This window comes from Pediculus humanus, genomic scaffold (assembly GCF_000006295.1).
Source record: "Pediculus humanus corporis 1103172107560 genomic scaffold, whole genome shotgun sequence".
NCBI classification, from domain to species: Eukaryota; Metazoa; Arthropoda; class Insecta; order Psocodea; family Pediculidae; genus Pediculus; species Pediculus humanus.
The window spans coordinates 72,125-95,562 of record NW_002987175.1 but is presented as its reverse complement, the minus strand read 5'-3'; the positions used below and the strand labels follow the sequence as shown (position 1 = coordinate 95,562).

The window sequence follows — 23,438 nt, the reverse complement described above, 5'->3', positions numbered from 1 at the left end:
TTAATTACTTTTTAATGTGTTAAAAATAATATTAAATAATAATAATAATAAATTTTTTTCGTACTTATTGAAAAAGTTTTCAATTACGTACAAAAACTATTTAATAATTACTTTTTTTTTTTTAATAATATGACGTAGAGACGTTGTTGTTGTTGTTGTTGTGGTTGTGGCTGTTGTAGTTGTTATCATAGTCATCTTACCGATATAATTTTTTTTATGAGGCAAAACAATAAATTTTGTAAAAAATTGAAGGAATACGCGGCGGAAAAAAAAAAAAATTAAAATTTTTTTCACGACGTTTTATCACGTGTCACGTTAACGCGTGACGCATTTTACGTTTTTTTTTGTTGTCATGTTAATTATCCATCACGTTGAGCTATTTGTCAATTATTATTATTATGTTTATAAAATCTCATCCGGGTTAATAAAAATAATTTTTTTTTCTAGATTATGCAAGAAAATCAATTCACGGTGATTATAGTTTGTGGGTGGAAAATGCTCTGAGGGTGGAAAAAGGTTTACCGAGCGGTTTATGTCCAGAATCACCTGGAATATGTCCACCGGTTAAATATCGGGATTATCGAGGTTATTGCAATAATGTCAGGTATCCCGAAGCTGGTTCGAAAGGGACAGCTTTTCTTAGATTGATGACGTCATCTTACAAAGACGGTAAGTCGCTACTTAATTTCATTTATTATTAATTTATTTATTATTTATTTTATCGTGAAAATTACGCAAGTAAAATGCAAGAGGAAAAAAAAACAAGTTTTTCCTTATAACTTGCCAAAAAACAAAAAAAAATTACAAACAATAAAATTTTATTTTAAAAAATTCAAATTTTTTAATTTTAACCTTAAAAAAAAATATGAGAAGAAAAAGAAGAAGAAGAAAAGATGGATAAACAAAAAAAGAATTAAAAAAAAAAAAAGTGAAATTTCTGGTTTTAATAAATAAATAAAAGTGAAAAGTATATAAATAAATCGAATATTTATTAAATATTTTTCATGTTTAGCTTTCTTTAAATTTTAAAACGATATCGATATTAATTTTCAATAAAAAATAAATAAATAAAATTTGTTTAATAACATTTATAAATATCTATTTCCGGTTTTAACCGTTAATTTTAACGATTACGTAAAAGATTCGCGAAGATTTTTTTAAATTTCAATATATTATTCGATTGTTTTCGCAAATTTTTTTGTTTTTTGCGGGGAGGGGGAGGAGGAATCCCCCAAGATTTATTCAATTTGTTAATTTTATCACGAAAGTATTGAAAAATTTAAACTTTTAATAGATTTATAAATTTTATTCGTGTAGTAACGGCCTCCTCTAAATTACAAAACCGTTAAAAATTATCGAAAATATTATTCTGTAAAAGAAAAAACTTTTACGTGACTCGACTCAAATTTTTTTATTTCTTTTAATTTACTATTAAAATTTTCGTGTATTTATTATTATTGTTATTATTATTATTATTATTATTATTATCATTTGATTAATTTAAATGTTCGCGCCTATATTTTTTCAAATGATTTAAATCGTAAAAAATACAAAAAAAAAAAAAAATTTAATTAATTAAAACCAACAATCGTAAAATTAATCAATAATCATTCCTTAAAAGAAAAACATTCATTCATTCATTCATTCATTAAATAATAAAACTACAGTAGTAGTAGTAGTAGTAGTAGTAGTAGTTGTAGTTGTAGTAGTAGCGATTTAAAAAATTTTCGTTTATACAAACAACAATAAATATTTATTTTTTTTTTTAAATTCGTTTCTTTTCAAACATTTCATTATTTTTTTTTTTTTTTCGTATTTACTTATTTAATAATTCATTTAAAAATTACATAATTTCATTTAAATTTAAAATAAATTGATGATGATGATAATAATAATAAATTTTTACTTATTACGAAAAAAATTGTTTTAAAAAAAAAAAAAAATTTTTTTCTGAATTCGATCTCCATTTTTTTTTTTTTTTGTTATAAACAAAATAAAACTTTCTTCGCGGTTAATTTTTTTTTTTTTTTTTTAGTAAAAAAAAGAAGAACAAAACGGTTATATCAAAAAAAAACTTTCAATTTAAAAACAAAAACAATTTTTTTTTGTAATACTTTAAAAAACAAAAGAATAAATTATTATTATAATTAAATATTCGTTACGAAAGATAATTTACGTGATTATATTTTTATTATTATTATTATTATTATCAACGACAAATATCGATCAAATGTTTTTTGGCTAAAGTTTTATAAACAATAAACGGCCAAATTATTTAATGCAATTTAAAAAAAAAACGAATAAATAAATAAATAAATAATGTTTGATTCGAATTCTTAAATTAAAAAAAAAAATTTTCCTTTAAAATAACGTTGAGGGGAAAATCATCCATCCCGAATGAAAACCGTTAACCGTTTTTCTATTTACACTTTAAGGTGTGACGATTCCAAAACGATCAACGGACACGCATTATTTACCCAGCGAAGAAGAAATAATAACAATAATAAAAACAAAAAAATATCATCAATATGTCAATCCCATGATTGGAATGTGGAGCGAATTAATTAAAAATGATATTTCTTTAACGTCAAATCCTAGTAAGTCGCCATTATCAATCGTTATCATAATAATAATAATAATAATAATTTCAGCTAAATATTTTTTTTTATAATTTTTCTTTTAGGTATCATTGATTGCTGCGGTCGAGATTCGCAACATCCCGAATGTTTTCCAATAACTTTAAATGAAAAATGTCAATCGTATTCAAGATCTTTACCAGTTTTAGAAAATTGCACATTTAGTGAGTTTTATTCAAATTTTAATTTTGTTACTCTATGCCAAGAATATTTAAAATTCATATTGCGAATTTATTACCATGCTTAAAAATTTACTTAATAAAATATACTCAAAAAAAAAAAAAAAAAACTTTATTTGTTTCCAGAACAAAGAGAACAAATGAATTTAGCAACGTCTTACATAGACGGATCTGATTTATACGGTACGAAAGATGATGATAATAGTAATATAAGATCGTATAAAAATGGTCAAGTCATTATAAAAAATTGTCAAAGGTGAACAAAATAATAATAATCATTAATTAAATAAGAAAATCTAAAAAGAAAATTTTTTTAAATAAATTGTTTTGCGTTTTCAGATGTAACGGAGACGGAGCTTTATCATCGTTATATACGGCTTTATTAAATCATCACAATAACGTGGCACTTGAATTGTCGAAATTAAATCCACACTGGAGCGATACAATAATTTATCAAGAAACTAAAAAAATAGTCGTGGCAGAAATACAACACGTGACGTACAACGAATTTTTACCAGTGATTTTAGGGGACGAAGCCGTTGAAATAAAAGATTTAAAATTAGTTCAACAAGGATTTTACGATGGTTATTCTAGTCAGTACAAAGGAAATACCATAAATGAAGTTGCCACGTCTATTTTTCCAATTTTCCGTACGATGTATTCCGATGATTGGGTGGGTTTTCTTTCATTTTTCTGTTTTCGAATTTCCCTTTTTTCGAGAAAATTTATGTTTTTTGTTAAAATTATTAGGCTAAAGCATTCAACGGAAGTAAATTACCAACGACAAACGTCATAAGTAAAATTTTATCATTACCGGCAATGTTACCATCGATACGAGCCTACGATTTACATAAGAGTAGAGATCATGGAATAACTGATTATTTAACTGCGAAAAAATTTTGCACACAAAACATTAACAACAACGCCCCTTCATCACAAATCGAAAATCAAATTGATGCATTAAAAATTATTTACAAGTAAAAAAAAAAAAAATTTCAATTTATTACGCATGCAAAAAAAAATCGAATATCGTAACATTACATAACGTTATTTTTGCAATTTCAGGTATCCATCCGATGTGGATTTAAGCGTAGGAGGACTTTTGGAAACTCCTTTACCCGGAGCATTGGTCGGCCCTACTTTTTCATGTCTTTTATCACGACAATTTATTAATTTGAGAAAAAGCGATAGGTTTTGGTATGAAAATGATTTACCACCAACGTCATTTACAAAAGATCAATTGGAATCGTTGAAAAAAATGACACTTTCTGGAATTTTTTGCTCCGGATTACCTTCTTTAGATTACGTACAATCAAATTCATTCTTACAAAAAGATTCTTATTTGTAAGTCGTGTAATATTATTATTATTATTATTATTATTTATTTAAATTTCAAAGGTCGTTTTTAAAAAATAAAAAAAAAACGTGTGTAATAAAATTTTTTCTTAAAATTTTTCTAAAAAAAAAAAAAAATTTCACCGTCTCGTGAAATTTCTCTTTTTTTTTCCTTATTTTTAAAGATGAAATCTTAAGTCATTTTTATATTTGAATAATTTTAATTTTTTTTTTTTAAATGACAGAAATAGCGAAATAGCTTGTTCCCTCCAGCCTAAATTAGAATTGGGACCCTGGAAATCAGAAAAAAAAACAAACATTCCACGTGATGTGTTAATGGACGTCGTGAGAAAAGCAGAAACCGATGTTAATTCAAGACAGAAAAAAGAATACTTAATGTGGACGATGAGTAAATAATTTTTCTTATCGTTATAAAAAAAAAGGACGAAAATTAATAATAATAATAATAATGGGGGAATTTTTCCAGAGGGTGGGGCTGATCCGAAATCTCCAGTTGGAATGGCTGCAGCTTTTAATAAAGCAACAAAAGAAGCTCTTAACATGGCAAATGTTTCTCTATTATACGAATTCACGACCGAGGAATTATTTCAATCTTTGGAAAAGTATTATTATTATTATTATTATTATTATTTACAATAATTTTTTTTTATTAAGTTTTAAATTTAATTACCTAATTTTTTTTTTTCACAGTACGAGAAAAAAACGACAATTGATCGATCACAACGATAATTATTTACGATACCTTCCATCGATGGGATTCGAACCTCCAGGAAATTTCGTTGATAATTTCGAAGATATTGATTTAACTGGAATTTTACCACCGCCGAAAGAATTCGAACCTGAATGCCCGAACAGAGACGGTTCGGAAATATGTGACGAAACGACACCTTTTCGAACACACAGCGGATATTGTAATAATTTAAAAAATCCAAATCTTGGAAAAAGTTTAGCCACTTTTGCAAGATTGTTACCGGCCATGTATGAAAACGGTAATTTTTGGTACACATCCATGAAATTATTTAATTTAAAAAGAAAAATAATTTTACTCGATTCATTATTGTAGGTGTATCTAAGCCGAAAACTATCGGAGTGAAAGGGGATCCACTTCCTTCTCCACGTCTTATATCAACCATGATTCATGCAGACATCAGTAATTTGCACAATAGATATTCTTTGATGTTGATGCAATTTTCTCAATTTTTGGATCATGATATTACGTTCACTCCCGTACACAAAGGTAAACAAACAATTTAAATCGTTATATTAAAGAATTCATTTTCATCTTGCTTAAATTTTTTTTTTTTAAGGATTTTTTACATCGATACCTGATTGTCGTTCGTGTGATAGTGCATACACGGTTCACCCAGAGTGTATGCCGATTCCTATACCTCCTGGAGACCCTCACTATCCACAAATTAATCAAACGAGTGGTGCACCCATGTGTATTGCTTTTATGAGATCACTTCCGGGTCAACGATATCTCGGTTGGTTTTTTATTTTTTCCATTACTAAACTAATTAAATTGAATTTTTTTGATCTTTACTAAACTCATCAATGGTAATTTTAGGTCCTCGAGAACAAATAAACCAAAATTCAGCGTTTTTAGATGCAGCTCATATTTACGGAGAACATCATTGTCAGGGTAGAGAGTTAAGAAGTGGATTCGGTGGAAAAATGAACGTAACGAGACATCCTTCGGTGGGAAAAGATTTACTACCACAATCCCCTATTCACCCTGAGTGCAGATCACCTTCCGGTTATTGTTTTATTGCCGGTAAATTTATTATTTACGATAAATATTTACGACGCCACTTAAAATTCATTGATGAAAAAAAAAAAAAAATTGTTTATTAGGCGACGGAAGAGCTAGCGAACAACCAGGTTTAACAGCCATTCACACAGTTTTCATGAGAGAGCACAATAGAATAGCTGAAGGTTTGCAAAAAGTTAATCCCCACTGGGATGATAATTTACTTTACGAGCACGCGAGAAGAATAATATCCGCGACTTGGCAGCACATCACGTACAATGAATATTTACCAAGATTATTGGGATGGAACGCTGTTAATCTTTACGGTTTGAAATTGAGACCTCGCGGTTATTATAAAGGTAATAATAGAAAGTATAGGTTACTAATTACAAGACCAAAAGTTAATTGAAACTAATATTCTTTCATCATGAGTGAAAATATTTCTCAAACCACCAAAAATTTTACTTTTCAGGTTATAGCGATACATGCAATCCAAACGCTTTGAATGAATTTGCAACGGCCGCATTTAGATTAGGACATAGTTTATTAAGACCCCATTTGCCCAGAATGAATCCCGCATACAAACTCATGGATCCACCAATTTTATTAAGAAATGGTTTTTTTAATCCCGACATGATGTATCAGGTACGGTAATTTTTCGATAAGGAAACGCACTATCAATATTTTCAAATGTGTTTACGTTGATTTTTATTACTTGCCAGCCAAATATGGTCGATGAAATAATAAGAGGATTGATAACGAGTGCGGTGGAAACACTGGATCAATTTATTACTGGAGAAATAACGAATCATTTATTCGAAGACAAACGAATTCCATTTTCAGGAATAGATTTAGCTGCTTTGAATATTCAAAGAGGCAAGTAATAATAATAGTTTTCCTATTTATTTTACGATTTATTATAATATACATTATGGTACCCTAGGAAGAGATCATGCTATAAGAGGCTACAATGACTACAGAGCTATTTGCAACCTTAAAAAGGCACAGACGTTTGAAGATCTTGCAAGAGAAATACCTCACGAAGTTATTGTTAGATTAAAGGCAATTTATACTCATGTCGACGACATCGATTTATTTCCTGGAGGAATGAGCGAAAGACCTGTACAAGGTGGTATAGTAGGCCCGACTTTTGCTTGCATAATAGGAATCCAATTTAGACAGCTAAGAAAATGCGACAGATTCTGGTATGAAATAAATTTTTATTTTCGAAAATATTAAAATGGAAGTATTTTAAAAGTGAATTACGTTTTTACATTTAGGTACGAAACTGATAATCCGGTGACAAAGTTTACCGAACAGCAATTAGCAGAAATAAGAAAAATAACTTTGTCTAAAGTATTATGCGAAAATATGGAACATCCGGAAGATATTCAAAGAGCATCTCTCGATCAACCAAGTAACTTCTTGTAAGTGTTTAACCTTAAAATAAATTTACTAATAACAAAATATTACTTCATTGATAAACTGTACAGGAATCCTAAAGTGCCTTGTCATTCAATTCCCGACATCGATTTAAATGCCTGGAGAGATGTTGTAGATGAATGTACAATAAATGGAAGGAAAGTTCCAATGAATGGAATAACCGTTTCTACTCCTTGCACGAGTTGTAAATGCACACCACATGGAGTAAGTTACCATATTAATAATCAAACAATTTCAAATTTTTAAAAAATCCCACAAAATCAAAAATGTTTTTTTTTTTTTTTTTTTTTTTTTAGGCTCAATGTGCCTCATTAAGAATACCTGATTGTAATCAATTGGTAAGAGATTGGTCGAAAGAAGCAATATTACTCGATGATGTTTGCACAACTCAATGCGGTTTTCTCCTTCACGACGATTCGCTATTACCAAGAGAATTAAATCCTCCACCGATTCCCGATACCGTATATCTAACGAACACGCTTAATTTAAATCAAAGACCTGTGAGAGGTCGAAGGTTATTACCTTTTGATTTAATACCACCTCCTCAAAGAACGTCTAGACCAGTTAGAAGAAATCGATATCAAATATATCCAGATTACAAAATACCTCAATTTTTTGGAAGATGAATTACGACCACTAACGTAATTTTTTTTTCAAGACTGAATAGATTATTTGTAAAGGGTAGCAAAAATTATAAGTTTTCAATCCAAAAAAAAAAAAAGAGAAAACGACGTAAAACAAACGATATGATATCAATTTTTGATTTAACGCATATTATCTTTTTATTTTATTTTACCAAAATAATATTTTTCATGCTTATTATTTATGCCATATATACATAGTTTTAAATTATAATCGTTAATCACGTGCCTAATATTGTATATTTTTTTTGAGTACCTTATAAAATGTAATCAATTTTAACCATATTATTATCCCGTACGACGAAATTGTTGTAGTTTTATTTTAATTAATTTTTTTAATTAGCAAAAGTTTAACGTTTTAGTATTAAACAAAAAAAAAATAAATAAATAAATAAATTGTGTGTATAAAAAAAAAAAAGAAAAGTTGCAGAGAAATTATATTATTATATATATATATATATATTTTTTTTTTAAACCATGCATATTTGTTATTGTTATTATTATTATTTTTATTTATAGATAATTATTAAAAAAATTATCTGCTTTTTATAGATAATCAATGGTTACCAATATTGTAATAAATATAATTATATAAAATAATATATAATTTAGTGTTTACATAATTTTATAACCTCAAACGAATGTTTCATGTGCTCATGCTCCATCAAAGCAAATTTTTTAAGAATGTAGTCTTTTCAGCGATAAGCAAATTAAAAAAATATATATATGTATATGATATTACTTCAAATTATTTAGCTAAATAAAATAATTCTTACACTAATCAAATTTTTTTTAATAAATTATTTTTTAATATTTAAAAAAAAAAAAAAAAAAAACGAATTCGTATAAATAATTAACAAATTTTTCTTTTCAAAATTAAAAATGAAATTCGATTGTGAAATTCAATTTTTTTTTTTTTCTAATTTAACAAATAATTAAGGCAATTCACTAAATTTATTATTACAGAATCTTGTGATGATTTAAAAAAAAAAAAAAAAAAAATTACAAAAAAAATTGAAAACTTCTAAAGCCTAAAAAAAATTTGCGTATAAACGGGGGGAAATAATTTTTTGGTATGTCTAATTTAAATAATTTTACCATAATATTTAACCAGACTGTTCGCTTTTGGCTTTTTCTTCCATGTCTTTTTTTATTGAACTCTGTTTAATTTTGTAATCAGATAGGGCTGCTTTAATCGCATCTTCTGCTAACATTGAACAGTGCAATTTAACAGGCGGTAAAGATAATTCTTTAGCAATATCTGTATTTTTTAATTTAAGTGCCTCATCAACCTAATGAAACCAAATGTATTATTCAGTTGATTAGAGAAAAAACAGGTTTTATGAATGTTCAAGCAGGTTTTAAGAATTAACTTACTGTCTTTCCTTTAACCCATTCTGTAGCTAAAGAACTAGATGCAATCGCAGAACCACAACCAAAAGTTTTGAATTTAGCATCGATTATTTTCCCATTTTTATCTACCCTAATTTGTAGTTTCATGACATCTCCACAAGCTGGAGCTCCTACTAAACCTGTTCCCACATCTTTGTCATTTTTATCAAGAGAGCCTACATTTCTAGGATTTTCATAATGATCAATCACCTATGAAACATAACAACGCAGGAAAAAAAACTGTAAAACACACCAAGTCCATAAAAGATTTTATGAGTTGCAATAACAATACATTTAACCCAATCACTACATCGATGGGTACCTAACTTGCTTTTTTTTTTTTCTCTTTAGCTTACAATTTTAATATTTGTTGCGTATTACGTAATACCGATTAAAAATTATTAAAACCTTGAGTCGAAAACACTGCATGAAAAAGTAAACGAAAACAGCAACACAGAAACAAATCAAAATAATTTCAAAATAAAAAAATGACATTAAATAAAATTACTTACATTAGGATGATAGAATAAAAATGGACTGTTCAGCGAACGGCTTCTTAATAATCCATTAGGAACTTTAGAAGTAACAGATTTAAAGACTGACATTATTTCAATCTTAATTTAGGTTTCAACCAAATTTAAGTTTTCGTTTTTTGTTATGTTGTCAACAGTGTTGTCTACTGCTAGAATTTTAACGCGCGAATTTAACTTTGAATCGTTTTGTATTTAAAAACATATAAAATTATAAAACTAATAATGAAATTTAAAAATTTTACGTAATTTCGAGAAAAAGAACAAAAAATATTTTCTTAAAATTTTTTATTGCTAACGCTTTCTTGCCAACTAAAACAAAAACATTTTTTTTTCTTAAATAATTTAAAAATATTATTTTTTGGATGGGAAAAAAAAGATAAAATCCGTTAAATAAATAAATAAATAAAACAAAAACATTTTTTTTAAATTTTATAATTTTTATATAACAAAACATTAAATGGATTTAAAAATTAATATTAAAAATAAAAACTTTAACATTTTTTTATAATTACAAAATGACATTTAAGTTAATGTCAAAAAAAAAAAAAAAAAAAAAAAAAAAAAACACAAAAATAATACAAAAAATATTTATCACATATTACATATACTAATGTATATGACAACACCAGACAATTATTAATAAATAACAAATTTTTTTTTTTTTCGTTTTGTTTGTACATAAAATATATGAGAAATATTTATACCATATATATAGTCTAATCAATCTATATTGCAATCTTACCCAGTGAAAAAATAATTTTAAAATTTTCTTCAAAACTGAGACAAAAAAATGCATTAATAATTTTTTTTCCTTAATAAGTTCTAATTATTAAATATACCTATATGATTATATATATATATTTATATATATACGGCTTCGTTACAAATTTCCTAAAATAAGTTTTAAGTAACAACTTATAGAAAACTTGTAGACATTTTTTATTGATTACCAAAACCTATGCTTATGATTAAATTGTGATTGTATAACAAAAATAAATATAGTTTCCCAATTATTTTATAAAAAAAAACAGTCAAAGTTACTTCAATAAAAACTAAATTTTATACATTTTTGCTTGTAATTAAGCTTGTCAAAGTAGGTAACATTTGCTTTGCCTAACTGTTTAAATTTAATAAAAAATTAAATGATTTTTTTATACATAAAGTTTACCGACTTTACAAATTTTCCTACGACATATTGGACAGCCACCACTATGATACCAAATTTTTTTGGCACAAGTGTAACACCCATAAACATGAGCCATTTTTAAATGCATAAATAATCCATTTTCAGGTTTTATGAAGCACACCCTACACATATCCAATGTAAGTTTTCTCGAATTAGATGTCGATGGAAGTGATGTAGAAGGTCCTCCGATTGGTCCATCGACAACATCTTCAGATATTTGAGGTCCAGAACTACCCATACCACTGTCTTCTAAGTATTCTTGACTCAAATTGCTATTCCCTTGATAATTTTCTGCTTCTATGCTACTACTTTCATTCTCTGTTTTGCTGTCGCCTTGCGAATTTGTACTTTCCTCAGTTTTCGATGATAAATTTTGACTTGAATTTTCTTTTCTTATAATTTTTTGACGTTTTTTTGGTCTGCTGGGAAATAGATTTTTTTTCCAAGTGAAACATGCCGAACAATATGGATAACTAATGTCTTTTTTATCTGTTTGACAAAGTAAACACTTTTCAAAATCTAAATAGTCATTTCTAGGTAATCCAGGATCAACATCCGAATTACTAGTAGGGGAAGTTGAATTTTCTTCAGATTTATCACCGAGCAATGCAAGATCTAAACTGTCATAAGCTAGGGAATATATATGATTGTCTATTTCTGCTACAGCAATTTCACTATCATCAGTTTCTTCAGAAAAATAATAATTTTCTCTTCTTTCTTCTAAATCGGTTACTTCATATTCTACATTAAAAATTGGGGAAGAAGATGAAGTGTCACTAGTGTCTTTAACAAATTCAGTTTCATAGCCTTGACAACTTCTTATAGATTCTGTATCAGAACCACTAGATTTATCTGGTGAAGGAGATGCTAACCTAATTCTAGTATACCTTTGACTTGATATAACTTCCTCTTCAGCAGCTCTCTTTCGACTCATGCCTTCTGTAAAATTTAATACAAATAAATATGTGAAATAATAAAAATTTAAAATAAATATTTATGTATTATGTGAAATATTAAAAATCAGAATGTTTGCAATTTAAGAATTGATCAAACAGAAAATTTTTGTAAATTAAATTTTAAAATATCAATTCATTATCATTTTAAATTTAAATACTAGCTTGAAGACTTTAAATTTAACTGGCAAATAAGGAGTATTTTAAATTCAGATTTTTAAAAATTAAAAGGCATGCGAAATATCTATCAGGAATAAATAATAAAATTGAAAATTTATTAAAATAACAATTAATTACCAACTTAGTAAGTAAAATCTATAATACCTGTAACAAAGCCAAGCTTAAAATAAAACTTGCTTTAACTTGTCTATTGAGCATCTGCTTCTACACCGTGTAAGTGCAATTAGCATTTTATAATCTTCAAAATATATCGTGTCATTAGAATTTTATTTAATGATAGAAAAATATTAAACTTTGCTCAAAAGCAAATACTAGTATAATGTTGTAGATAATATAAGATTTTTTAAAAATAACAGTAATTTAGATAAAAAAAAAAAAAGGAATATATAACGTAAATAATGAATAATTTCTTAAAACTTCAAAGTTTAACGAGGAACGTTTATTCGACAATTCGTTTTTGTTCAAATGAACCTGCAGGAATTCCTTATTATGGATTTACATATTACCCCAGGTAACTTTGATCATTTTATTTTAAAATGTTCCCTTTTTTTTATTTAATGTAAGATTTTTGTTTTGGAATAAGTAATGGTGTATTTTTGTAGGGATAAAAATTTTCAAGATCCTCCATATAATCCTTCAAAATTATTTCTAATCAGAAGAATAAAATCCATAAAGGGAGCATCTAAGAGAGAAAAAAGAGTTTTGAGAGAATTAAATATTGATGGAAGCGTAAGAATTTATTATATTTTATTTTTTACATATAATACAGGTCTAATTATTGTTAATTGAAGTTTCATCATCCTAATTCTTAATAAATTTTTTTTTAGAAATTCTTAAAAAATCACATTTCTGTAGTTAAAAATATACCACAAGTAAATACATTATTATGGGAGGTAAAACATTTAGTTGAAATAAAACCGATATATTGGAAAGGTGAATTACCTGAAGATTGTTTAGGAACAATTTTAAGATCGACAGGAGAACTTGTTATTTCGCCTAAATTAGCAGTTTCTGAAGAAATTAAAAAAAATAGTTTAAATCATCATGATGCAAAAATTGGTAGGAAATATATGCAGCAATATTTGTTATCAGAATGGGTAAAAGGAAATTATAAGAATGAAAGTTAATTTGTGAACAATTATAACATTATATCTTGTTAATTACAATTAAAATTTGTAATATTTTATCAAATGTTTTTTTTAATTTTTTAAGTAAAAAAAAAAAAAAAACCTTGTAATCAAAACAAAAAACAGTTTAATTTTGTTTTTTTTTTTTTTTTTTTAATGAGAAATCACAACTTTAAATAAGAACCACATTTACTTTAATCGATTCTCTACAATTCAACAGCTGCAGCTGCAGCAATACTGGGATTATTAATGACTTCTCCAAGACTATCCAATAAATCTTTTCTATAATCATCAAAGTCTCCATCAATTTCACTAATAGTTTGATCTTCGATTACCCATAAAACACATTCAGTTTCCCTGATGAGTCTTTCATCGTGCGAAACAATCAATACTCCACCCTTAAATTCATTTATCGCATCTGCTAATGCATCAATGGATTCAATATCTAAATTATTCGTAGGTTCATCCTAAAATTTGATTTTTTTACATTTTTTTTTTTTTTTTTAGTTTCGATTAATTTTAATTATTTCGAGCATTTTGTTTTATATTAACTTACAAGTATGATTACATCTGGAGCTGCCAAGCAAAGTTCTGCAAGGGCAACTCTAGCCTTTTGACCTCCTGATAAATCTTTCATTTTAATCGTGTGCGCATGGCTAGACAATCCAAAAGTTCCCAATTGTTTTCTAGCTTTTTCGTAAGGCATATCAAATAACCTCATTAAATACTCTGATGGATTTTCTTCAGCTGTCAAATGCTCTCCTGAATGCTGATCAAATTTTCCTATTTTCTATTTAAAAAATAAAAAGTAAAAATATTATTTGAATAAAAATTATCCAATGTAAAATTTTTTTTTAAAAAGACTTAGATAAGGAGACTTACCAAACGATGATTTTTTCTTACATCTCCTCTTTGAGGTTGTAATTCGCCAGTTAACAATTTTAAAAATGTTGATTTACCTACTCCATTAGGTCCTACAATTGCTATTCTAGATGATAGATCTATACCAAAATCAGTATCAACGAATAATGGTTTCTGACCTTCGTATGCAAAAGTAACATCTGAAAAAGCACTTATTTATTTTTAAAACTGTACACATAAGAAATGACTGTTATAGTATATCAACTTTAAGATATTTACTGTAAAGTCCCAATATTGGAGGTTGCAATGGGGGAGGATCTGGAAAACTAAATTTAACAATATAATCCTTGGGTTTCTGCAAAAGTTCAACAGGGCCTTCATCCTCTTGTTTTTGCATTTTACGATTTTTCTCTTGTTTTCTAGTCAACAACTCTTTTTGTTTCTTTTCCTAAAAAAAATATATTTATTTTTTTTAAAAACTAATATAAACTACCAGTTTTATTAATTACTAATTTTAGTTTTAGTAAATGTTGTAACAAAAAAAAAAAAAAAAAAAAAAAAAAACTTACTGCCGCTTTTTTAGATTGACCATGAGCTTTTAATTCTTTTAATTTTTTTTCTTGCTTTTCATATGCTTTAAGCATTTCTTTTCTTTTCTGTACATACATTTTTTTAAATAAACTGTAATTACCCTTATAATAATATAACTTTTGTTGATCTAAATGAATAATTTCATTACAAACATTATCTAAAAAGCTCTGATCGTGAGAAACGACTAACAATGTTTTTTTCCATCCTTGTAGATAACTAAAAAACATCAAAAAAATTCATTTTAGTCAAATGATATTAATTTGAAAATAAGTTTTAAATTTAAAAAAAAGATAAAATACTAACTTGTCAAGCCAAATTACTGCATTTAAATCTAAATGATTTGTCGGTTCATCCAGTAGCAGTAATGTTGGTTCTAAAAACAATGCTCTCGCTAAAGATACTCTCATTCTCCAACCTCCTGAAAAATTTTTTGTAGCTCTGTCTTGCATAGCTTTAGTGAAACCTAAACCTGCCAATATTCTTCTGGCTCTCGGTTCAGCAGAATCAGCTCCAATGGCTTTCAATTCTTCATAAACAGCTTTGAGCCTGTCTTGAACTTCTTCTGTAACATTTCCTTTCTCTTGTTCAGTTTCCAATTTTTTACATTCTTCCAACAGTTCTGTGCGCTTTGTGTCAGCTTTAAGAACTGTTGCTATGGCTGAATTATCATCGGCAACAACTTCTTGCTCACAGTAAAGTATATCAATGTTTGGTGGTATAGCAAATACCCTGCTAGACAAATGTCTAAGTAAAGTTGTTTTCCCATGTCCATTTGGTCCTACCAAACCATATCTTTTACCACTAGCAATCAGTAAATTAGCATTAACAAATAAGTCTTTTCCTTTAGCAGATATACTGAAGTTTTCTATTTTAATGTCGACAGCATTTTCAAAGGCTGAGAGTTGAGTAGGAGTTTTTTCACTAATTGACACAGTAAAATTATCACCCAATGCACTATGACCTTGTCCTCCTTTTCTAGTCATAAACTCAACTTGTTTTTCATATTCCAGCTGTTTTTTTAATTTTTTTCTTTCCTTATGACTAAGTTTTTCTGGTACCTCAGATTTTGGTTTAGTTTTAGATGCTTCATCTTCCTGTTCCTTTTCAGCAACTTCATTATCATTTTCAATAATTTCTTCATTTAAATCACCATTCGTTTCTTCTTCTCCAATTTCTTCGTACTTTTCATTTTTAATTTCCTCCTTTTTCTCTTTAACCTTTTTATCTTTTGTTTTATCAACTTTCTTTTCAGATTTAACATCATTTTTAGTTTTTACTTCTTTTTTTTTCTCCAGTTCTTCATTTTCACTGTCATTTTCATCTTCTTCATCGCCTTCATTATCTAATTCGGCTAATAATTCAATCCTAGCTTTTATCGGTTTCGTTTGTTTTTTATTCGACTTATTTTTTTTAGAAGATATTCCTAAATCTTGAAAAGAATCTTCAACATCATCAAGTTCTTTACCCTTTTTGCCAGAACTACTGGAATCAGGAATTAAGCCAAAATCTAATTCTTGTCTCTTTCTCCTAGACCCTTTAGATTTACCTTTTCCAAAATCATCATCATCACTATCGTCCAAAAAGTCTTGCTTGTTGGACTTACTTGATTTTCCTTTACCTTTTGATTTTCCCACAGATTCATTTTCATCTCCTCCTCCTCCTCCTCCTAACTTATTATTTCCTTTTGCAGATTTATTTTTTGACTTTGACTTTCCAGTATCTTCGTCATCATCAAAATCTGCTGTATTTTTATTATTTTTATTACTTTTACTTTTCCCTTTATCGAATTCGTCAGAATCATCATTGGCATTTTTTTTCTTTTGAGCACGTGTCATTTTAACAACTAAACACTAATGAAAACAAATATATTTTCCAATATACAAAACCATAAGCTAATAAATTCTTTCCTGATACGTTGACAATGTGTCACACTATGTAATTAGTTAAAAACGACTGAATTTAAAAAACAATATATTATCATAATTAATATACTGAAAAAATTTATTATATACAAAAAGAAAAATTTTTTAATAGAAAAAAAATTTATACAAACTAGTTTAAAAGAAATAATATACTTTTAATGCAAAGAATATTTTGTACTAGCAGACAGAAAAAAATTAACCGGAAGTAGTGAAAGTATAATTTCCGCCAAATTTAAAGGGGTAAAATTTTCACATCTTACTTTAATTTGTAAACAAAAAAGTAAAATATCCAAACTATTTTATAAGTATTAATAAACTTAAACATTTTAATTTAAATAATACGCTTAATAAATACGTTTTTAGACGTTTAAATAGCAGAAATACTATTGTATTATTTAATATTGCAAAATTCTTTTAATCCTATTTTACTATTGCAATATATAAAAATTGTTAAAATTTACCCTTTTTTTCTATTTTTGGAAAATTATTAATTATTACCATTGTGTAAAATTTAAAAAAATTATAAAATTAAGGTTTAAATTTTCAGGAATTCAAAATTTAATTGAAACGAATCATTTTCTTTTCATTAATTTTTTAATAAAATTAAAATTTTAGTTAATGAATAATTTAATACAATAAACTCTTTCAAAAAAAAATATTTATTAATTTAATTTTTAAATAAATTCAACGTTTTAAAAACTCCATCGGTTTTGACTTCGATTTTCTTAACAAGATCTTTTCCGACGTGCCAAAAATCTTCCAGTAGAGCTTCCTTATTTAATTCCAGCATTTTTGTTTTTTCATTGAATTTCCTACCGGAAATATTTGGAACTTTAAATTCGCAGGGTTCTAATGTGTCAGGTTTCCAAATGGCGGCAATAATAGAACCTCCGTACGAATCGTGAAAGAATAATACAAAATCACTATAATTCTCCTAATAAAAAAAAGAAAAAAATTAAAATTCATCTTGTTTTTAAAATTTTTTTCGATTTATAAACCGAATAATTCATTTCTTACCCGTAATTCCGTCAGATACAAAGAAACAGGATCGAATCCATTAATTGGAATGTTTTTCCTGTATTCGCTGTCGTCATCGAAATTCACATCGGATGAAACTTTTTTCTTCGGATTGTAATCGTCATTTATTCTAATTAATACGTCGTATGAATCGAGACAAGGGGAAAAAAGTACCTGAAAATTTTTAATTCAATACAAAATTTTACGCAACGAAAAAAAGAAAAAAAAAAAAAAATACCCGAACTATACCGAAAAAAATACCTGATTTGAAAAAAGAGATTGCGAATAAATTTGTTGATCGATAATTTTTAACGCGTTGGCACTTAATTCGACGAGTCTCAATAATATTAACGAATTCGGTGAATTTACGGTGAAAACAGACTTTTTCTTATCGTAGGGAGTTGCTATGAACAAGGGGGGCAAAGCATCCCTATTGTTACTAAACTCTGATTCGATATCCATCATTTCTTCATCTGCAACATATAGGAAACCTTACAAAAGGGCCATTTCGAAAACGTAATTTTCATTACTTAAATTACATTAATATTTTTAATTATGGTAAATAATTTGACTCACGTGTCAATTCGTCGTTGAAATTTAAAATTATGCATTCGGTATTCCAATTAGTCGTCGCCATTAAATAATGATACCTGAAAAAAGCAACCTGGGGCTGACAGGGCGGTTTGTGAGGTTGAGGCTTAAGGTACAGGGATGCGACCAACAACTCTACGCACTCTTCGGATACGTGAAAATGATCCAGAAGATGAGATGAAATCCAACGTTTCACGAGACAGCAAGCAGGTCCGAAAGAATTGTGTTCTTGATAAAGCCTAAGGGAAAATTTTTAATTAAAAAAAAATTACGTTCGTTTATTTCCATTATTATTTCCTGGAATTTTAAATAATTTTTACCCGTGTAAAGTGCTGGAATGCTTTGGCAAATAAATCGACTCCTTTTCTAGTTTTAAACTTTTCTCATTATCTTTGTACTTGACTAAACCATCTGTGTCCACGATTCGTTTCAAGAGAGCGATTTCGTTTGGGTAGACAATTTTTAAATGAAAAACGAAACCGTTTTTAATTAATTCCAAGCGATCCTACGGGATAATTTTTTTTTTTTGGTTTTATTTAATACCCGTGAGGGTGACAAAAACAACAAGTTAAAAGTTAAATTTTTTTTTTATATTTACCGGAAAAGCCTCGCTTACGATACCGCATTGTGAAGCGAGAGATTCGGATATTTTTATGTTAAACGCAGCTCGAATTCTTTTAATTCCTTCCAAATCTAACGGCCATTTGCTACTTGCCGCCATTTTCAATATAATATTAATCGGACTTATCCACGGAGGACACGATTTTAAATCCGTATTTATCCGAGCATGAGTTCCGTGATTTTTTTTTTGATATGTTTTCCGTTGTTTTTGCGGAATCGGAGGAAAAGCGTCTGCATACCTAGAAAAAATTATTAAAAGATAATAAGAAATAGTTTTTTTTTTTTTTTTTAATATCGTTTTTGGGAAATTTTTCGTGACGTACCGAAATACAGGGGATGTTCCCTGTACTGAAACAATTTCCAAAGGTAAATTATTTAAATCTCGAATTTGTTTGACGAGTTGATCGAAAGTTTCCAAAACCGTCAAAGTATCTTCTTCGACATTTTTCGACGTGTAACTTTCTAACTGATTGGCTACGTACTGAAAATCTCCAATTTCCAAACCGAATTTTAATTTTAATAAATAAATTAGGATTTCTTTTACGATTAAACGTTTTTGCGAAAACGTTTGTCCGTTCCATACGACGGCTTCCGTAATGGAACCATCTTTAAAACGCCTCAATTCCGATTTATCTCCCCAGAATTCTCTAAAAGAATCCGTTTCGAATTCCAAAGCTTTGTCGATAACGCTAAAATAATTATTCGGATCGAGATTAAATCCGATGGTAAATGTCAAAGTCGATTTGAACTTTTTATTGATTTTCCAACGAATTTTACTCGCGGGTTTAACACTTAAATTCGTTACCCTATTACCTAAACCCCTTTTCAGCAAATTTATAATTAATTCGCTTATTAAATGCGAATTAACGCCGCAATAGTTTAATCTCTTACTTTTCGGAGAATAAACGTCTACGATATTTTCTAGCAATTCTCCATTGCTAAACCTGAAAATTAAAAATAATAACACGTTAATACAATCCACTTTCATCTATTATATATTTTAAAAATTTCCATTAGACAAAAGAAATTAAATTGGCAGTAATTACGTTACTAAATGATCAAAATGTCGATAAAATGGAACCTTATTTATAAATAACACTTGAAAACTATTTATATTGTGATTATTTAAATAATCAATAGCACATTGAGCTTCTTGTTGAATGCGTTCAAATGTACACGGATTGACGGCATAACAAAAATTATGGTAACCAGTTATGTCTATGAAGACTACCTTATGATGACTGTGAAATTCTGTCAAAGTTGGCATGTTGGCATCATCGTTATTACTACACAAGATAATGCCATTTTTTAACCAATCGCATCCCACTGAAACAAATATCAAAAATTATTAAATAAATTTTATGAATTGAACATTGATGGTTTATAAAATTCTCGATTTGTGCACATTCGAATAAAACATAAAAATTTTTAATGTTGATTTGTAAATTATTTTCATCAAAATATATTATAGAGTTTTAAACTTACTCAAATAATGGCAAACATTTCTAAAAATTTGATAACTGCTCATTAAAACATTGATTTTTTTTATTTGTAATAGGTAGCAAACCAACATGCACAATAAAAATCCATTAAAACTTCCAATACTATTATCTAATTCACGTTGTTTCAACCAAATTTTCAAAAGGAGAATTCCATCTTTAATATTATTGTGCATTAAAAGTGTTTCTTTTAAATAATTCATATTATCTTCGATAATTAAATCAGCAAGTATAGTACTATTGTAAAAGGGTGTTGGAAACAGGTCTGTAATTAAAAAAAAAAAAAAAAATTACTCTGAGAATAATTAAGAAAGTAAAATTCGATTCGAAAGCAAAAATAATTTAATTTTTTACCTGTTTTATTTTCAGTTTCATTAAAAAACCACTTAACCCTTACATTATTTTTACCAGGAGAAAATCTATTCAATTTGAATGTGTCTTTCGGTGGACAAAAATGTAAAAAAATTGATACATGTTTGTTTAATTTTCCTACAGGTGTTATTTCAATACCAGGTTTTAAACTATCCAATTCATCGGAGATAAAATTAAAACTCTCGATTAAATCAGGAAATTCTTGTAATTGGTGAATAAATTCACACATGTACAAAGCTCTTTTTCTATGATATTTACAATTCAAATAATCTTCTTTATAAAAAAAAGTTTGAGGAATTTCAACTAATATATCAACAGTAAATTTAGGTCCGATCAACAAGTTTGAGGCATAAGAACCAATTACTTTAACTGCAGACGGCTTTTTAAATTGATAATTTCCATCCACATTGTATGGTGTTTGAGGGATTGGAATCTTAACTTTATAATTTTTTAGCCATTCTTGATCAATTATTTTATAACTATGAATATTATCTTTTAATTTTGAAACTGCAGATTGAAATTTTTCAAACCATGCTTCAAATTGCAATCTTCTTTTATCTTTAATTTGAATTTCTTTCAGCATTTCTTCGATTTGCAGTCGAAATAAATTAGAATGAAACAAATTTTGTGTTTCTTTTAAATGATTCAATTCCTCTGCAGTAGGAGGTTTATACAATTTTTTTAATTTTCTTTTCTCTGCATTTGAAACATCTTTTTCTTCAGATTCATTATCATCTTCTTCAGGGTAGGATCTCTTCAATCCTTTTTGTTCTAATTCTTCTAGTATTTCGTCTGATGAACCTTGACTACTAAACCCAGTATCTGATTCATTTCCTTCCATTTTACAATAAAGTTTTATCCTTTTAAAAAAATAAAATAATTATTATATTTTTAAAAAGATACAAAGTTAGACAGTAGTCAAGGTACAAACTTTTTTATTTTTTTTTTTACAATTTATGAATAAAATATAGGTTTATTAAAGTAAAAAAAAATAAAATAAAAAAAAATTAAAAGCTAAAATGCAGACTGATTTTACTCAATAACCAAAATTTTAATTACCTTTGTTATAAGTAACACAATTTATATTATTTAAATATAACTTTTGTCACGTTTTTCCCACCGACGATTTTAACCATAGAGCTTAACAAAATTTGAAATCGACAATTTATTAAAAACTTTTCGTGGCAATAGAAAAATTATTTAAAATACTCGTCCGTCAATCGTATAAAATAAAAAATTATTTAGTTAATATTATTTCAATATTAAATTTATAAAATTATTCACATTAAAAATTATTCAAAAAAAAATACATCGTTTTATTATTATGTTCGCCTTTCTTATATTTTAATTCTTGAACAAAATGAAACTTAAATACGCCCTTCTCATTAAAAAAAATTTTTTTATAATTTACTTGAGTAAAGCACCTGTAAAAGCAAAATGTAAAAATAAATAAATAAAAAATACAATCTCATTTTATATTCATTTAATTTAAAATTTATATTTCGAATAATAAAAAACCATAAAACTACTTTTTTATTTTTATTTTTTTTTTTTTTAAATAAAAAAATAAATTTCTATTTCCTGAAAATTTAATGAGAAACCTTTTGTTTTTTTCATTTACATTAATAATTTAAATATACATATATGTATACATAAAATAATTTCAGTGAAATCCTATTATAACCAAAAAAAAAAAAGGTTTTTGATAAATAATAAGTTTCATCTTAATAAGGGAGAAAATATAAAATGGTTTACATTCGTTTCCATTTTCGTTATATTTTCTTAGAATAAAAAAAATTTTTTTTTTTTTTTTTTTTTTTTTTTAAACGTTAAATAGATAAGCTAAACAAGTGTGTGTGCGAGAGAGAGAGTGAATTGAAATACACATGTAAGAATTTTCTCGGAATATCTTTCGCTTTATTTGCTTCGCTCTGGTGTTAAAAGATTACAACCTAAACGTGATAAGTGACTTTTTGTTTATCAAAAAAAAAAAAATTTTTTGTTATTAAACATTGAAATATTATTATTAACAATAAATTTATTTTAATAAAATATTAATTTATTATTATTAAATCAACATCATATTATCATAACACTTACATACTTTATCACATTTAACAAATATATATTAAAAGAAACAACTTGAAATATAAAATAGAAAAAAAATTAGGTTCCTTATGTATTCAACTTAAAATTATCAAATTTTTTTTTTTTAAACTCTTTTACCACCATTTTTCCTCATTCAAATTTCACATAAAAGAAGTTTAAAGAATCAAAAACCATAAATAAATTAAACAACATGATAAAAACTAAAATTAAAAATAAAAATTCAAAACCTATGAAATAGTTTGTTGTTGAATACATTTGTCAACAAGTTTAAAATTTTGTTGCAAGTTATAACAGTTTGTTTGTTTGTTTGTTTGTTTTTCTGTTTAAATTATATTTTTAAAGATATTTATTAATTCTTTAACCTTCCATCTTAGTAAAAATTGAAGGGGGGGAGGGGAAAACAACAACAACAAATTATTATCATTATTTTTTTGTTAATATACCTGAATTTTTTTTATTTTATTTTAACATATAACGTT

At 26.9% G+C, this 23,438-nt stretch overlaps 6 protein-coding genes across 6 annotated transcripts; 2 read left to right on the top strand and 4 right to left on the bottom strand.

Annotated features, from left to right (window-relative positions):
- Positions 1–398: 398 nt before the first annotated feature.
- Phum_PHUM209460 (uncharacterized protein) lies at positions 399–7,990 on the top strand (the record flags this gene model as incomplete). The annotated part of the gene is made up of 21 exons (XM_002425521.1): positions 399–420; positions 448–669; positions 2,436–2,597; positions 2,684–2,800; positions 2,942–3,071; positions 3,155–3,488; positions 3,566–3,792; positions 3,881–4,159; positions 4,396–4,559; positions 4,638–4,773; positions 4,862–5,160; positions 5,235–5,408; positions 5,479–5,655; positions 5,739–5,945; positions 6,026–6,280; positions 6,394–6,566; positions 6,644–6,801; positions 6,869–7,126; positions 7,202–7,348; positions 7,415–7,568; positions 7,661–7,990. The coding sequence occupies 21 exons, from the start codon at positions 399–401 to the stop codon at positions 7,988–7,990; spliced, it is 4,125 nt and encodes a 1,374-aa protein (XP_002425566.1).
- Positions 7,991–9,111: 1,121 nt separating this feature from the next.
- Phum_PHUM209450 (nitrogen fixation protein nifu, putative) lies at positions 9,112–10,002 on the bottom strand (the record flags this gene model as incomplete). Its single annotated transcript, XM_002425520.1, has 3 exons — positions 9,112–9,297; positions 9,383–9,607; positions 9,910–10,002. The coding sequence occupies 3 exons, from the start codon at positions 10,000–10,002 to the stop codon at positions 9,112–9,114; spliced, it is 504 nt and encodes a 167-aa protein (XP_002425565.1).
- An 867-nt stretch (positions 10,003–10,869) lies between these two features.
- Phum_PHUM209440 (ubiquitin-protein ligase E3 Mdm2, putative) lies at positions 10,870–12,050 on the bottom strand (the record flags this gene model as incomplete). The annotated part of the gene is made up of 2 exons (XM_002425519.1): positions 10,870–10,970; positions 11,099–12,050. The coding sequence occupies 2 exons, from the start codon at positions 12,048–12,050 to the stop codon at positions 10,870–10,872; spliced, it is 1,053 nt and encodes a 350-aa protein (XP_002425564.1).
- Positions 12,051–12,647: 597 nt separating this feature from the next.
- Phum_PHUM209430 (mitochondrial 50S ribosomal protein L30, putative) lies at positions 12,648–13,376 on the top strand (the record flags this gene model as incomplete). Its single annotated transcript, XM_002425518.1, has 3 exons — positions 12,648–12,760; positions 12,852–12,978; positions 13,077–13,376. The coding sequence occupies 3 exons, from the start codon at positions 12,648–12,650 to the stop codon at positions 13,374–13,376; spliced, it is 540 nt and encodes a 179-aa protein (XP_002425563.1).
- A 206-nt stretch (positions 13,377–13,582) lies between these two features.
- Phum_PHUM209420 (ATP-dependent transporter, putative) lies at positions 13,583–16,663 on the bottom strand (the record flags this gene model as incomplete). The annotated part of the gene is made up of 6 exons (XM_002425517.1): positions 13,583–13,821; positions 13,929–14,145; positions 14,259–14,437; positions 14,517–14,685; positions 14,807–15,044; positions 15,132–16,663. The coding sequence occupies 6 exons, from the start codon at positions 16,661–16,663 to the stop codon at positions 13,583–13,585; spliced, it is 2,574 nt and encodes an 857-aa protein (XP_002425562.1).
- Positions 16,664–17,417: 754 nt separating this feature from the next.
- Positions 17,418–21,691, bottom strand: Phum_PHUM209410 (Nucleolar protein, putative; the record flags this gene model as incomplete). The annotated part of the gene is made up of 10 exons (XM_002425516.1): positions 17,418–17,684; positions 17,768–17,941; positions 18,029–18,240; positions 18,344–18,597; positions 18,679–18,863; positions 18,957–19,218; positions 19,303–19,923; positions 20,026–20,305; positions 20,465–20,743; positions 20,833–21,691. 10 exons carry the CDS (start codon positions 21,689–21,691, stop codon positions 17,418–17,420), a joined length of 3,393 nt encoding a protein of 1,130 aa, XP_002425561.1.
- Positions 21,692–23,438: the final 1,747 nt, after the last annotated feature.